The sequence below is a fragment of the Saccostrea cucullata genome, unplaced genomic scaffold (genome assembly GCF_032062105.1).
Source record: "Saccostrea cucullata isolate Sc308-1 unplaced genomic scaffold, CSIRO_AGI_Scuc_v1 ctg1079, whole genome shotgun sequence".
Classification (NCBI taxonomy): Eukaryota; Metazoa; Mollusca; class Bivalvia; order Ostreida; family Ostreidae; genus Saccostrea; species Saccostrea cuccullata.
In genome coordinates, this window is record NW_026925541.1 from 139,826 (window position 1) to 157,500 (window position 17,675).

Genomic DNA, 17,675 nt, shown 5'->3' on the forward strand with positions numbered 1-17,675 from the left:
GAAATAATGTCCTCTTATATTCATATTATTACTTATGAAAAATTTTGCTCCATGTATTATTCAGGAAAAAAAGTAAATTATTTATCCAACAAATGTTCCCCATGCATCAAGAGGGGATATAGCTCAGTGGTAGAGCATTCGACTGCAGATCGAGAGGTCCCCGGTTCGAACCCGGGTGTCCCCTAATTTTTTTTTTTTTTTTAAAGGAACATTTTCCATTTCTTTCACTTTGTTTTATACACTTCAGAACCACCTCTCAAAAGAATTCAAAATACCAACAAAATTCTTTGTGTTCAAATAATTGAACTCTTTAGTTGGCTAAATTCATCTTCCATTTCAAAATAAATTTTTTATCTAGTAAATGATCTGTGGATTTTGGCATTTATATACTGGACTAAATACACATACATGAATATAGCTTTTAAGTATTCAATTTATCACACTTTTATTAGAATACCCCACAAGAGGTTTGAATTTTTCACAATATAACAGCAATTAATACAAGAGTTGGAATATAGCATGATTCTTGAGGCATACAATTCTCTTATTCAGTACATTGTTGAATGGCAATGTCTTGTAGAATTTAATCCTGTTTTTTTGTAATTATAGAACTTTCATTGTTGTGCGTCATTAAACATTCTTCATGAATCCAGACAGAATGCTTTGATTACCTGAATACTATGAAAACAAATAAATAATTATGGTATTGATATTACAGTTATCACTTTTTTATCTACAATTTATCAAAATCAAATACAAACATTAACATTAATTTCTACTGTACAGTTCATATAATTGTAGATAAACTAGGTTAAAAGAAAATAACAAATTTCAGTAAAACAAAATTTTTCACCAGACTACATGATATTAAATTTATAAAATTAAAATTTTCATGTAATTGCAAGAGTCTTACAAAAAAATTGGATTTTTTGACAGTTATACTTGATTTTTTTTTCGATTCTTCTACTTTTTATCTCAATTTAACCCAACAGAACTCTTAGTATGGACAACATCTAAATTTGCTTCTTCTTAAACAAAGAAAAATAATACGAAGTTCAAATAATTAACTCAGTTCATCCTGAATTAATAAATAGCTGAGGTAAGTGGTACAGTGAAGGAATCTATGGAGTGAGTGCTGCCGTAGAGATGACCTATGACCCTTTGAGCAATGTCAGTTGACCTCCATATTGCTGTTACTTTCCGTACTAAATGTAGCGGCCAGTGGTTTACTACTGCTTGATAACGAGACGTCTTTCATTTGATTGGACTCTGATTCTGTGCTATTGGTGGGCGGTACATTTTCTGAATCTGTCGCAGCAGTGTCATCCCAGTCTATTTTAAATCTTGTCACTCGAGGATTGGTAGCTAGGATATTTCTCTCCACCTAAAACAAAAATATTTATGTTTTATCAATAAAACAGTTTACTATAATACATTTACATAATGTATAGTCCCTATGAAACAAAGAATTGCAAACGGTTTATTATACTGCAATATTCACTGGATTCAAGACCATATTTACTGGAGAGTCAGTGCATGTACAGAGTTGATTTTGATGTCACAAAAACTTCAATTTTATGATGACTGCGACATCCAGAACAAGTGTATATCAGAGCAGGAAAATCAGTTTTATGACTATCCCTGTATTTTTAGTTATTCTCTATACACTGATCGACATGAAAAAAGGAAAGTCAGAATACAACTTGTAATCTGGAAATTTCAAAATCTTTCTGCAATAGAATTTCCTTCATGAAAATGGCGTTGCCATGCACTCTTCCATTTCATTGACTATTCATTTAATATTGGTCAAATAAGACTATACAGTAAAACAATTATGGACTCTTTATGTGGTTAATATGGTTTGACATTCACCAGGAACACATCAATATTAACCTTGGCTTCATCTCATATTAACCTTGGCTTCATCTCATATTAACCTCTGCTTCATCTCATATTAACCTCTGCTTCATCTAATATTAACCTTGGCTTTATCTCATATTAACCTTGGCTTTATCTCATATTTTTTTTTTTTTTTTTTTTTTTTATTTCAACTTTCACATTTAAATCAAACAAGTATATACAAAAGTATGTTCACAAATATATCTTCCTTCAAGTATCTATTATAGATAGCATATACAAGTATTAAATTTACTAAAGGACATCCACATACATAAATTCACATTTAATTAAACACATGTGAAAGTTGTTTTAATATATAGGATAGAAAAAGGAGGAGAAGAGGAAAGAGAGAGGGAGCGAGAAAAGAACATTAAAAAGAGAAAATCAAAAACAAAAAATATATAAGGGGCATAGTGTTGTTGTTTTTTTCTTTACATTATGGGGGGTGTAAAGATTAAGATTTGTTTCTTGAAAAAATTCATAAATACATAAGTAAATGTAGACTTGTACAAATGAATCATATCATATCACAGATGCTCTGCCAGTTATTCTCATACTCTGTATATTTACATTGTTTCAAAAGTAAAAATTTCTCAATCAAGAATCTTTCCTCAATAATTGTTTTTAAAGTCATTATACTTAGAACAGAAGGATTTTTATATTTAGTCAAAAAAATATAATTCTTAATTATCAGTGTCATCAAATTTTGCACTTTATGGGCATCCTTATTCTTATGTTTGCCAAATAATATTGTTGTTCTGTCAAAAATTAAAGATATATTAAACTTACACAAAACCCACTCTTCAATATCACTCCAAAGCTCTTTTACTAAATTACATTCAACAAAAAGATGTTCAATTGACTCAATGTCAGTCTTACAGAAACTGCATGCTGGAGATTCTTTTATCTTAAGTTTAAAAAGATATAAATTTGTTGGAACTATTCTATGTAAAATTTGAAATTGTAGCCACTGCAGTTTAGATTCTTTGGTAATTTTAAATGGGAGTTCAAAAATTTTACTCCATTCTTGCATGGTGAATAGATATCCCTTTTCATTCCATTTTAAAATGGAAGTACTTGTTTCTTTCTTTCTATTAATAAGAATGTCATACATATCTTTACAGCCTTTCATATTAATGTAAAACATCTTCACAGAACTGGGTAAATTTGGACCATAAGAAAGAAATATATTCATTTGGTTTTTGCTAACAAATCTGTCACACACAGCCTGTTTCAAACCAGAAAATTCAACAAAATTTGTTTTTACACCAAGGTCTTTAAAAGCGTCTAAACTTAAGAAATTCTTGTCTAAGTTGAACAGGTCACTTATGAAAACAAAACCAGCATTAAAGTAGCTTTTAAGAAAGACAGAAGACCCACCCATGATTATTTTTGGATTATACCATATGTGTTCTTGGAATATATTTTTATTTTTCTCTTGCTCTGCATAGCATATTTTGAGCCAGCTTTTAAGGACATCTACCCAAAAAGTGTTTGTTATTTTTTTACATAATTTAGCAGTAAAGTCTGTACCCATTAACCAAAGATTTTTAATATCTCTGTTTATTTGTGATTGAAATAATTTTACCCACTTAGAATCAGAGTGAATTAATCGTCTTATCCAACTTGATTTTAATGCTATTATAAACTCTGAATAATCAACCATTCTAAGGCCACCATCCGTGTAGTCTTGAATTATAGTATTTCTTTTTATTTTATGGACTTTACTTCCCCAAAGAAAAAAATAAATTTCATCCTCAAAAGCTTTTATAATTTCTAATGGTGGATTAGGTAAAGTAAGAATCAAGTGATTTAATTTAGGGATAATCAATGTCTTAATTACAGTTAACCTACCAATGGGGGTTAATTTTCTTAGTTTCCACTGATTCAATACCTTTTTAATTTCACTTAACTTTGATGTATAATTAAGATTAATCATGTCTTTTAAATTTACAGAAAACTTAATCCCTAAAAGATCAAAAGTTGTGCTTTTCCAGTCTAACTTCCACCTAGAATGATGATATACATCTTTTGAAAATTTTTTACTACCAATCCATATCATTTTCGTTTTTTGAATATTTATTTTGAGCCCTGATAAGTTTGCAAAGTAGTCTAATTCTCTGAGAATTCCATCCATAGATTCAGGTGATCCATCAGAAATAAGTGATGTGTCGTCTGCATACTGAGAAATCTTATACTCTTCTCCATCTATTGTTATACCTTTTATATCTTCATTTTTGCGAATTAAAATACCCAAAATTTCAGCACACAATAGGAAGAGGTATGGAGATATAGGATCCCCCTGTCTACATCCCCTTTCTGGATATATATAATTAGAAATAAACCCATTCTGTATGACACAGGACTTAATATTGCTATAAAAAGTCTTTATCCAACTTTTAATTGATTTTCCAAAATTGAAAAAATCAAGTGTTTCATAAATAAAATTCCACGAGATAGTATCAAAAGCCTTTTCAAAGTCTATAAGCATTAAAAGTCCTGGTATTTGATTGCATTCTGTATAATCCATTATGTCATAAATCAATCTAATATTTTCTCCAATATATCTTCCTTTTAAAAATCCAGTTTGATCTGTATGTATTAATTTCTTTAAAACTTTTTTTATTCGTTCAGCTATACACCCAGATGCTAATTTATAAATAACATTTAAAAGGCTAATGGGGCGCCAATTTTTTAAAAATTCTTTTGGTTTTCCTGCTTTTGGTATACAAGTAATTATTCCTAGTCTATTTACATCTGAAAATTGCATTAATTCATTTGCATTATTTATTGCCCTTGTCACAAATATACCAATATCTTTCCAAAAGAACTTAAAAAACTCGCACGTAAATCCATCTGGTCCTGGACTTTTATCATTTTTCATGTTTTTCAAAAAATATAAAACTTCATCTTTGGTTATTGGTCCCTCTAAACTTGCTGATTCCCTCTCACTTAGTGTTGGTATATCATAATCTTTTAGTCTATTGTAAATGCTATCATCTGTTTTAACATTTTCTCTTTTTTTGTATAAATTTTCATAAAATATCTTTGTTTCATTTAAAATGTCCTCTTGATTGGATATCGTACACCCATCTTCTTTAATAATTTTAGGAATTTGTTTACTGATATAATTTCTAGACTCTAAACTTGCAAAATATTTTGTCGGTTTTTCCCCTTCCTCAATCCATTTAACTCGAGATCTAATGCACTGGCCTTTCATTTTATTTATTCTGATTTTTTCAATTTCTTTTTGTTTTTTTGATAGATTATCTACAGTATTTTCTGTTATGTTCTGTTCCAGGTCTAATATCTCTTTTTCTAACTGAACTTCACGCTCTTTTATTTTCTTTTTCTTGAAAGAAGAATATGATATTGTTTTCCCCCTAATTTCCATTAGCAGAGTATCCAGAAATAATTTATCACATATTGTAAATTGTAAATTTTCATCATTCACAGTACTTAAGTTTTCCATGTTATAAACTGGACATGCATACTGGCTTTTGACCTCAATTATTTTTTGCTTAATTAATTCCACATAGTCTTTATCTGTTAACAGAGAATTGTTTAATTTCCAGAAACCTTTTCCTTTTGTGAACTCATTTAGTTTACAATATGCAACGACTGGAGAATGGTCAGAGCGATAACTGTTTTCATGTTTTATATTAGGTATCATGGGCAATAAAGATTCAGACATGAGGAAGAAGTCAAGTCTTGCCTGTTTAATTGGATTTTTCCGTCTCCATGTGAATTGTCTAAGTTTGGGATTATTTTCTCGAAAAACATCTATCAGATTCAGAGTATCTTTTAAATTTAACACTTCTTCTCTTGCATTTGGGTTATTTATGTTTTTATAATTCATAGAGTCCAACTCTTTATTTAAGATCAAATTAAAATCCCCACCCATTATTATATACTGTGAGGAATAAAATTCTTCAATCTTTTTCAAAAGGTTTGAATAAAAAATTGGTGTATCTAAATTTGGACCATAAATATTTACCAATAGAAAATTTAAACCCTCAATAGTCACATCTACAATCAAAAAATTTCCAGTGTCATCTTTACTAGTTTTATGTACTTCAAACTCACAATTGTTATTGAAAAATATTGCAACCCCGCGAGAATTTGACTTAAATGAACTAAAAAAGGCCTTGTATCCCCATTGTGACTGTAAAAAATTTTCTTCACTACTTGTAAAGTGTGTATCTTGAAGAAAATATACATTGTACTTTTTACCTTTGAGGTAATTCAAGACATCTCTTCTTTTGTTTTTATCACCCAGGCCCTGGCAGTTTACTGTGAGTATTTTTAACTGGTTATTGTCAACTTGGTCCCCCATAACACGCGTGGTAAATTTGTATTGTCAACCCCCGAAAAATGAAAGCGGTAAGAAAGAAAAGAAGGAAACTGATAGAGTAAAACAAAAATGAAACATATTTACAAACAGCAGGTTTCGTAGCCTCTGATGTGGTCATAACGAAGAGAAAAATTAGCCGAATAAGGCTTATCTGATGTTTATCAACTAAAAATAATTTTGTGCCCCTCGTAACCGGACATTATTACTACAACATAAAAATAAAGTGTGTCCGAATAAACTATACACTCCCGGAAAAAACATACGACAAGCATAAACCTTTTAACCGTAAAAAGACAAACAAACAAAAAATATTTTTAAACAGAAAAAAGACGTTGTAGCTTTTAGGAGACAATAGGAATAGGGGAACTAAATTTAAAAACATTTTTTCCTCTTTCTTTTTTAAACAAAAAGATGAATATGATATTTTCTATAGGCCTATCTACTAAATAAATAGAAATATACGTATATTACACTTGAATTTCGAAAAAAGACAAGAAAAAAGGAACCTACATATACTGCATGGTTACAGGCAGTATCTAAACTTAAATATACATGTATATTGTTTTCCGATACAAGAGTTAAACTGGTATAAGATGCATATAAATGTACCTAAGCGATTTCACATACACCTACAGAAAGAAAATGTGTACATGTATAGTACTTATTAAGTTTAAAGAGACATTATCCAAAGATAACAGAAAAAATGGGTGTTAAATAATTCATTTCTTTAGCTGTTCAGAGTTTATTGGCAGCATTGAGCACGGCATCACATATGATATCGAAGCGCCTTGGTCCGATATGATTTCCCGATTTCCTTGAAATAACGAATGCGACGTTGGTGGCACTCTGATCTCCTAAAAGCCGGACCACTCTCCTACCTGCGCCGTATTCTCCATCATCGCAGTATCCATCGCGGATGTTCCCTTGTGCATCTTGTATCCGATATGCTAGGACGTAATGGTGCGCGTTGGCGGAGTTCGGGTCACTCATAACTTTTTTGTAAAACTGTCTGACCTCTGCATACGTACTCGCTTTTGTAGCCACCGCTTTGAAGACATTGCCACCCTCATAGATAGGATCACTTGTCACCGCCTCTATCTCGTTTAACTTTTCCTCTTCTGCCTCGTCCACAAAGAGTAGATCTTCAGCTCTAGGCGTGGTAACCTTTTCCCGATACACATTTCCATTAGGAAACACAACTTTATTCCCAATTATCTTGGTCTCTATTTTGTTCATTCTGTACTGTGTATTGATCTCCTTAAGCCTCCTTCTACTTTCGTTAATTTGCACTGGTGTTTGAGGTGTAATGTAGCAAGGTAAGGCACTTTTCTCCTTGTTCTCTTTTTTCTCCTTTTCCCGCAGAGCTCTTTGGGCTGCCAGAATCCGGTCCTTATCGTTAGAGTCGCGTAGTTTTCCCGTAATGGTTCTGGGTTTATTGCCTGGCATTCTAGGTCCGTTACGGTGGATTCTGACAAAACCGATATCCAGTTTTAAATGATCACTTATGATCTGGTGAACTTTTGCATTAAGATCTTCGTTTTCCTCTTCTGCCAGATTATGGATTAGAATGTTATCTCTCATAGATCTTCCTCTCAGGTCTACAATCTCACTTTCTTGTTGTGTCACTTTCCTATCTAAATTTACAACAATCGACTTCAACAGCTGAAGTTCCTTACGGAGGGTAATATTTTCCTGTTTTAAGGTTTCAATTTCAGACTGGTTGTCTTCATGCTGTTGAGCGATGTATCTAATTCTGTCATCTAGTCCATCCTCATTCCACAGATCCTTCTGCATATTATTCAACGACTCTTGCAGAGTATTAAAAGAGTCCATCTTTTCCGTTATAGCCCGAAGGCTGGTGTCGATAACGGACATATGGCTTAATGCTCCACTGACCGCTGCGGGTAAAGGTGTTAAACCAGGATTTCGTACCTGTGAGGAGTTCTCACCTTTATACTTTGAGTCACTCATTTTGAAAAAAAGTCACTTTTTCACCAAAAAGGTCAACAAATGCACAAATTCGGTAGCAAATATGACTATAAACACCAGTGCAACGATTTTAGGGCACAAAAAACGGTTTTACCTACCCAAAATTCGACTAATTACCCTCCGATCTATAGCATGACCATCACCGTCGCAGGTCACGTGTCTGAGTCCGGCTTTATCTCATATTAACCTGGGCTTCATCTCATATTAACCTTGGCTTCATGTCATATTGACCTTGGCTTCACCTCATATTAACCTTGGCTTCATCTCATATTAACCTTGGCTTCATCTCATATTAACCTTGGCTCCATCTCATATTAACCTTGGCTTCATCTCATATTAACCTTGGCTTCATCTCATATTAACCTTGGCTCCATCTCATATTAACCTTGGCTCCATCTCATATTAACCTTGGCTTCATCTCATATTAACCTTGGCTTCATCTCATATTAACCTCGGCTTTATCTCATATTAACCTCGGCTTTATCTCAATGCTTCAGAACTGTTTAACGTTTTCTCCTCCTCTCATCTTCAATAATTTCCAACAAGGCCATCCTTAAAAAAATGTTTGTTTGGAATTGCCGCCTGAAGGGTTTCAGACACAGGAGGGAGGGAGGGAAATTATCCTTTTTTTCAAAATTGAAGATAAATTTCAAATTTTTGATTAAAATCTCAATAAACAGTAAATACATTTTCTGACTTTTTAAAAAAAAAAAAAAAAAGTATCTAGCATCAACAAAGAAACCTAATTTTGCATAGATCTGACACTACATTTCAGTGTTTTGTATGGTGCATGTGACAACAGGTAAAAAATTGATTAAATAAAAAAAAATCTGTCTACTTATAGTCAATAAAATTTTTTTCAGGAGGGGGCATTTCAATGAGGTGGGAGGCAATTCCAAACAAACAATTTTATTTTGGCCCAACTACATTATTTTTTGGAGTTACAATTACTTGGAATGGTGCATTTTGCCACTATTAATATCCCTAGATTTCCTCATTTTACCTTATCATACTGAGGTGAACTTGGTGGATTTTCTTTAAGTTCAGGGTCAGAATATTCGTTGTTGACATAGTATCCCACTCGGATGAACTCTCTACTGCGATACGAACAGGTTAGGAGGACGACGGTCACGCCCACAGCATCCTGTACTGGTATCTTCACCGTGTCTGGGGGACCAGCCTACAAAGGTCAGAATCAAGTGTGAGGCTAATTTGAGTAATTTCCTTTATTACTGTAATCTAAAACGTTTTATACAATTAATGAATTATAAAAGACCTGTTATGAACAGGTCCAATGATCACTAAGGAAAAATTTAGTTACAAATCTGTTATTGGTTGGAGAAGATGTTAATGGTTACCTGAAATACAAACATATGTTTCCCTGCAGGCACGGGTCCCACTAACACAGAATCCAGGGTCTGGTCATGCTCCTCCGACTCGGCTGCTCCTACATAAATTATCTTCCACTCCAAGTCTACAGAGAAAATAGAAAGCATTCAGACAGAATTGTTACATGATGGTTACAGAGACTCAGCTGCTCCTACATAAATTATCTTCCACTCCAAGTCTACAGATAAAATAGAAAGCATTCAGAGAGAATTGTTACAAGATGGTTACAGAGACTCGGCTGCTCCTACATAAATTATCTTCCACTCCAAGTCTACAGAGAAAATAGAAAGCATTCAGAGAGAATTGTTACAAGATGGTTACAGAGACTCGGCTGCTCCTACATAAATTATCTTCCACTCCAAGTCTACAGAGAAAATAGAGAACATTCAGACAGAATTGTTACATGATAGTTACAGAGACTCAGCTGCTCCTACATAAATTATCTTCCACTCCAAGTCTACAGATAAAATGGAAAGCATTCAGAGAGAATTGTTACAAGATGGTTACAGAGACTCGGCTGCTCCTACATAAATTATCTTCCACTCCAAGTCTACAGAGAAAATAGAAAGCATTCAGAGAGAATTGTTACAAGATGGTTACAGAGACTCGGCTGCTCCTACATAAATTATCTTCCACTCCAAGTCTACAGAGAAAATAGAAAGCATTCAGACAGAATTGTTACATGATGGTTACAGAGACTCGGCTGCTCCTACATAAATTATCTTCCACTCCAAGTCTACAGATAAAATAGAAAGTATTCAGACAGAACTGTAACATGATAGTTACAGAGACTCTGCTGCTCCTACATAAATTATCTTCCACTCTAGATCTATAGAAAAAATTGAAAACATTCAGAGAGAATTATCACATGGTTACAAATACTGCGAAAACAAAAATGTTGCTTAGGGGTGGGACGATACACACATCTTGCGATACGATACGTATCTCGATATATTGGCACGATACGATACGTATCTCGATATTATGAGAAGTTATAAAACTATTTAAAAAAATTAGTATTTTATTTCTTTTTTTTGTCTTGACATTAATTAAATCAATTAAACAAATTATTCTATATCAAGTCATGTTTACTTTGAAATTAATACTTGAAGTTCATCAATTTAATTGACTAAAACTTTACAAAAACAATAATACATGTACATACTATTATAACCAAATTACTATTCAGAAGTTGGCTACAAATAGTTGTGTAGTTTATCAGAGAACACTGACTAAAAATTCATTTAAAAAACATCGATCACATTTACATTTTTATTAATTCATTGCTGAAAGTCTGTAGCCAAGTTGAGATTACAAAAAAAAAGTACAAGATGGACCAACAATTAAATAATATCAAATGTTCTGGAAACGATATTTTCTGTGTATAGCACGCATTACATACTGAACTTTTCTTGTCCAATCTGTCGACCAATCTTCCGAGGCTGCTTAAAAGTGAAAACATTTTACCCCTAACCAACGACCTATTAGTTCTAAAGTGAGTTTTCAATATCAACATCATCTCTTCGCTCGTACAAGCCGCCATTTTCCAAGGACAGGTACTTTCATTTTCAATTTTTGGATAGGTCGTTCGTGTATCGTTTCGTACCGAAATTTGAATGCTTGTATCGAAAACCGTATCTTGGAGGAAAATATCGATATGTATCGATGTATCAGTATATCGTCCCACCCCTAATGTTGCTATCAAGGGGGGGGGGGGGGGGGGATTAAGAATATACAGTTGTTGACTGGGGTTGACTGGAGGCAATTTGTACATCATCATAGTCTATTTATAGTCCCTATATAATCTATGCAAATGGTTACAAATACTGCAAAAGCACAAATGTTGCTATCATGGGGATGAAGAATATACAGTTGTTGACTGGGGTTGATTTGAGGCATTAGTTTATTTATAGTCCCTACACCATAAATCTGGAAATTTTTACGTCGACTTATTTTTGCGAAATCTAGGTCAAAAAGCTGTTGATTAATTTTTACGTTTCAAATTTTTGCTAATTGTTATTGGTGCTTTTTTTGGTCGCCATTTCAGAATTTCTGGTCGCCATTAACAAATTCTTCACTCGCCATGATGAAAACATGTGAATAACACAATTAAAACAATCAACTAACATCCAGATGTGTTATGTTTTTATTAAATCAAAGATTATTGATTACTGTGACTAGAAATCTTTTGCTAGTTGAAGGATATATTTTTATTAAATACAACCACCCTTTGTATGGTACACAGAAGAACACACATAATCTGATCCTAGAATTAAAGTTTAATCAAAAGAAAATAAAAAAAGACAGTTGTTGAGACAGGACTTTGCCAATTGCTTATCGTGCTTACCTGTTTACTTACTACTAAGTATCTTACCCATAGCGCAGTCATTATCAATGCCGCCAAAACACTTAATTAATTGTGATATGCAAGCCATTGACCAAATACTTTAATAACCAGGTCAGAGAAACTCTAGAAAGTTTACGACGTTTGGATGCCATTCTCTCAGAGACGTTATGTATATACATTTCTGGTTCTATCAAACTTTACTATTACAGCATGCTGTCATAACATTACGTGATCCAATTCCATACAATGCTTTACAAAGTGTGTTAAAGTGTATATCTTCAAACATTGTCTTGATAGAGAATCTTGAAAACGTAAATCTCGTTCCCGATCATAAAAAGATGGACGTTGCCAGCCCAAATTTTCTCAGTCTCGAAAATGCGACTTAGTTTTAATTTCTAGTCGCAAAACCAGATTTTTGGTCGCAAATGCGTCTTAATGCGACCATTTTAGTCGCAACTTGGAGCACTGCAGTTTATATGTTTCACATAAGTAAGCAGTTCCTCATTGACAAGCTTCCATGCTAGGGATTCCTTGTTAGGACTTTCAGATAAAATAACTGGCCTCTCCTTTTTGGTAAAATAATTTAAAATAGACATACTGCCTCACTCAGACAGTGCCTGTCTACCCGTCAAACCATCGGACGATATTGAATCTACTGAGGGCACTTTACACGCAAGGGTAATTTGCTTGTACATGTACTGTATAAACAGGTTTCTGAAATGACCAGTGCTTACGAACACCTGTTCACCGAGTTAAAAATAGACACCAGCTTTCCGACAGCAAAATTTTGGTTTACATTTTTTGTTGTTGATTTATTTTTAAGAAAAATATTTTTGCAAATGCAATGCACGCGCAAATTTGCTAAAAATTTATTTACAGTAAAAATTTCCAGATTTACAGTATATTCTATACAAATGCAAACAGTTCTACATATTCACCAGATTTGAGGCCGTATTCACTTGAGGGTCATTGCACGTGCAGCAGCATTGTGACATCACAATCGACACCTCCAACAACGTTGTAAACAATGGCTGCAACGGCCGCAGCCAGCTATGATATCTAAGGGAAAAATATTAGACAAACCTATCGTAGCATTACTTTTAAACATTTGGACTTCTTACACTTAGTGAAACTTGGAAAGGAAAACATGGAGCTTCATTCTCGCAAGAATAGCAGCAAAAGTTAAACAAAAAGTTAACACTCCTTGACTTGATGGATAGATATCAAAGATAAATAGTAAACGAAGCCTTCTTCACTTTCTTTCAGCACTGTTCAGGCTTCTTTTCAGTTATGTAACTTACACATGACGTCATGTGACATCAGAGTCTAGATGCACCAAATTGCATGTGGGGTTTGACGAGCCCGATCTAAACATATGAGCTTGCCATAACGGTTGCACCATCAACATATTAATTAGTTGATGGTTAACAATTCAATCTGTCTAACCAGGGACCTATATACTAACGGGATAGGCAACTCCTTCATCGCCATGTTTATCTACCCAAAACATCACGCACAACACTACAAGTTTTTCAATTTACGTTTATTCCCAGTAAACAGGATGTTTTCTGATGATTATCATTTATTCCTTTTATGTATTGGAATTGATTTATTAATAGATTTTAAAGCGTAATAAAAGTATCATTCAAATATGAAGAAAACAAACACCGAAATCTGCGATTTCTCGGAAATATGGCCGATCGGGGCATGTGCTGAAACTGCTGATTTTGCATAAAACAAAATTACTACCCAAACAATGAGTATAATATGTGCTAAAAACAAATCTTGAATGATTTTTTGACAGATATTTAAAGGATTTGATCTCAAATATGCGATAGCTTTAGAGATATAATTAATTAAAGTTGACTTACGAAATCCCGCGACTTACGAGATATCGCGAGGCTTGCAGTAGTTGCCTATCCCCTAAGTATATAGGTCCCTGGTCTAACTGTCAACCAATCATATAATGAGAAGTGTAGTAATAACACCACAGCCTCCTTCTTCCTTTATTCGGGGGGGGGGGGGGGGTGTTTAAATGATCAACTTTTAACAGGTGCTTGCAGTCTTATACATTTAGGAGTCATAAACAGTCACACTTCTATTCAGTATCTATTGTTCTATCAATTTTTACACTCGGTCGTGATTGTGTTTTGAAAGATAAATATACATGTATTTTCGTCAGATTCAGAATCCAATACATTTGATGATTGATACCTGATGTGTGTTTTCTGTGTTGGGGGAAGCCGGAAGGAGGGTGTTTTATTTAAGTAATTACCCCTCCCTGAAAAAACTTTAATGACACAATTATTCATAACCAACTGTGCAGACTGATAGAACAATAGGTAACCCCCTTTTCCATACACCAAAAACAAAAGCCTTTAACCAACCTTCAGGTAAATCTTCTAAACATTCAAAGGTAATCTCGAACTGAAATGGATTAAGAAACGGTGATGGATTATCTAAAACAACAACATTGCTGATATTAACTTTGGCCATAATGTCATCTCCCTCTCATCAAGTAATGGCGCGTATTTCTGCCTTCCATACCATTACAATACATCAAAGGTCATTGGCTAGCTACATCCACAGATATATATCGCGATTTTTCATTGGACAATCATTTTTCACGTTGTCCGCATGTCACAGCAAACGTAAACTTCCTTTTGTGCAACCGAGTGCAGGGAAACTTGTCAGATGCTGACGACAATTATTTTTCAGAGGTGACATTAATAGAAAAAGGTGAGGGAAGTTTTGACTGCAAGTATTATTGTATACCCAGATAGTCAATCAGCTGTCAATGACCCTAAAAGGGATATTGCTTAAGGGGGTGTGGTAACTTAGTACACACCGCTCGAATTTCCTCAAAAGATTTTTCTATGTTTACATATTTTAGTCAGCTGCACTGGTATTATGGTGTATGACTGTATTCAAGAGTTTTGTTGTCTTTTCAACATTTTAATGCTTTTCGTCCCTAGGATGTTAAGTAGAAGCAGTATAGATGAGGCAAACAGGCATCTGTATGCTATGCATCAGCAAATCCAGTCGTTAGAAGGAATGGTTCAGCAACAGAATCAGGAATTACTGGACCGTGACCAACAGCTCGTGCAACTAGAAGAGAACAAAAATCGGGAAATACAGACCTTAAAGAACCGAATACAGCAACTAGAGGAGGCGGCAAAGGTTCGTGAGACGTCAATTCAGGAACTTCAAGGAAGTGTCAGTCACCTTCAGTCTGTTTTACAATTCTTACCGTGTGTCAGGGGACTCCTAAAGGAAATGGAACACTCAGCAACAAACACACCTCAGGAAAATTCACTCACTAATCACACAGACAGTCATACCGACGAAAGAACAGCGAATCACAGCAATAGCGTGTCTCCTGGAAATGTCTCCTCAAAGAGAGAAAAGGAGTATTACTTTTGATAAATGGCAGATTTCATAGAGCACGTACAGTTTACATACAATGATTACTTACTTCTAGTTGTAGTTAAGTGAGTAAAATTTATTGGCAATATTTTAATCCATTCAGTGTTGTATACAATACAAGTATTATTCCATATATTTTATACCTTCCATCCTAGTACATAGTGAACCATTTTCCAGTCATGGAAATGTCATATAAAATTTTTGGCAATGTTTTTTTTATCCATAAATTTTATTGAAGAAAAGTCAAATTTAATATTATACACATAATACATTATTATGACTTAGTTTTTAAGTCATTGACATTTAATATGAAACTGCTGATATTTTTTTTTTTTTTTTTTGTCAACCAGTCATTTTTCAGAAAGGAATCTTATAAGTATCTTGTTAGTGGATTAACAACATGTATTACCTTTTAATGTGTGTTTTTATTTAATATTAAATGGATGTTATGATACTGGGTATTTATCTGTTTGTTACAGTGTATCCTGACTATATTCAGAAGTCTTTACAAATAATTATATTTATACATGTACTGTATACAGGGAAATTTTCACCCCCATTTTTATTTTCGCCTAAACTCATTTGGGTGAATTTAAATAATACTGCATAATTTCTTAAACAGAACTATGACAGGGCGAATTTAAAACGGGACAAAATTGTTTGCCAGTGTGAAATGTCAAAAATAACACAAAGCGAAAATAACCCTGTATACAGTATTTAGATGTGTTTAGAATCTCAAATGGAGACATTTCTCACTCTTGTTGTATTGCTGTACATATGTCACACTCTTGGCACAATGCTCCTTTATCTGTGATGGTTACTTGAACATTCCATTGTAAAATTACAATATCTCACATATTATACAATGTAGACATTTTGTATAACCGAGTATTTAAGTTGGGTGATCAAAAAGTTTGCAATGTAATTGAATAACTTCATTGATCAATTAAGTTTAAGTGTTCCTTCATTATTAACTTAATGTTGGATCTCCTTCAGCCACTGTTCATCCTGAGCACACAAAATTTGTGGTCCAGGCAGTCATGTGAAATGCCTTTTAGCATACTGTTCACAGCAGCTAAAATATTTATCTGATTTTTTTATTTATTGCATGTAGGTTATTTTATTTTTAAGAAGAACAGTCCATTAGTCACAATGTCAAATCTCAGCAATACTGTGGGTGGAATGGTATAACTTTTTACAAACATATAAGCATAATGCCCATCACAACCCAATGCCTCTGTCTTGGATATTCTTCTCTCTCTTGGGTGCATCATGTATCCAAAATGTCTGTGCTTTCTCTATTTGTCATTTTCAAATAGCAACATCGTAAATATGGAGCAAGATATTTAGATAACACACGAAATACTGTAAAATCACATATTTTCATGAGGTCAGATTTTCGTGGTTCGAGCAAAAAGTATAGGTTCATGAGGACTTGAATTCGTGGATGAAGAATTATTGAGTAGTTATGTAATATTTTACATTTCGAGTTGGACATGAATTTGTGGGTCTCGATCTTCATACCTTGAAAACAACGAAAATTAACCCCCCATGATATTTTGTGATTTCACAGCAGATCATGTCTATGACCACATGTACATGTAAATGCCTAACTTCATTTTGATCTGAATTGTGGTCAATTATATATATACAGCAATAGTTTGCAAATTTTTTGATCACTTATTCTATTTTATATAATGTTTAGGTGAAATATTTATTAATTTATGTTTTGGTTAGGTAAAACATTTAATTTATAAAAGTTTTATATTTGTTCATTTTGTTTCATTTAGTCATGAGCATCATGTGTAGCTTATATTTCTTTGGCTTTATTTTCTGGAATGTTGCAGAAGAATTATGCAAGAAATAACCATTTTTTACAATTATCATATTTCCTTAAAATTATGTTTTGTTTTTTTTTTCAAGTTTATCATTGGAAGGAAATATGAATATAATATTTTAATCTTATGACATAGTATAAAATAGTTTTTTTTATTATTATTTATTATAATGTACTTACTTATGCTTTAATTAATAATTAAAGGAAAAAAGCTGATGAGAAATTGTTCTTTTTGGAAACAGAATAAAACATTTTCATGAAAAGAGAGAGAGAGGAAGAACTATCATTTTTATTTCTATTGGTCAGAGACCAGAAGAGCTTATGTGATAGTAAGGTGTCTGTCGTCGTCTGTCCTCCCATCTGTTATCAATTTTTCAATTTTTTTCAAAATGCTACTCCTCCTACATCAATGTAACTTGGCACACAAGTAGACT

General features: G+C 33.3%; 2 protein-coding genes and 1 non-coding gene across 3 annotated transcripts; 2 read left to right on the forward strand and 1 right to left on the reverse strand.

Moving 5' to 3' along the window:
- Positions 1-112: 112 nt before the first annotated feature.
- Trnac-gca (transfer RNA cysteine (anticodon GCA)) lies at positions 113-184 on the forward strand. Its single transcript has one exon. It is a non-coding gene; the product is annotated as a tRNA-Cys (tRNA).
- A 244-nt stretch (positions 185-428) lies between these two features.
- On the reverse strand, positions 429-14,541 carry LOC134269168 (histone chaperone asf1b-B-like). The gene is made up of 4 exons (XM_062751390.1): positions 14,366-14,541; positions 9,601-9,716; positions 9,246-9,422; positions 429-1,384 (listed from the first exon to the last, which is right to left on the reverse strand). The coding sequence occupies exons 1-4, from the start codon at positions 14,472-14,474 to the stop codon at positions 1,172-1,174; spliced, it is 615 nt and encodes a 204-aa protein (XP_062607374.1). The 5' UTR covers positions 14,475-14,541; the 3' UTR covers positions 429-1,171.
- A 71-nt stretch (positions 14,542-14,612) lies between these two features.
- On the forward strand, positions 14,613-17,368 carry LOC134269169 (uncharacterized). The gene is made up of 2 exons (XM_062751391.1): positions 14,613-14,717; positions 14,954-17,368. Exon 2 carries the CDS (start codon positions 14,955-14,957, stop codon positions 15,399-15,401), a length of 447 nt encoding a protein of 148 aa, XP_062607375.1. The 5' UTR covers positions 14,613-14,717; position 14,954; the 3' UTR covers positions 15,402-17,368.
- The last annotated feature ends 307 nt before the right edge of the window (positions 17,369-17,675 follow it).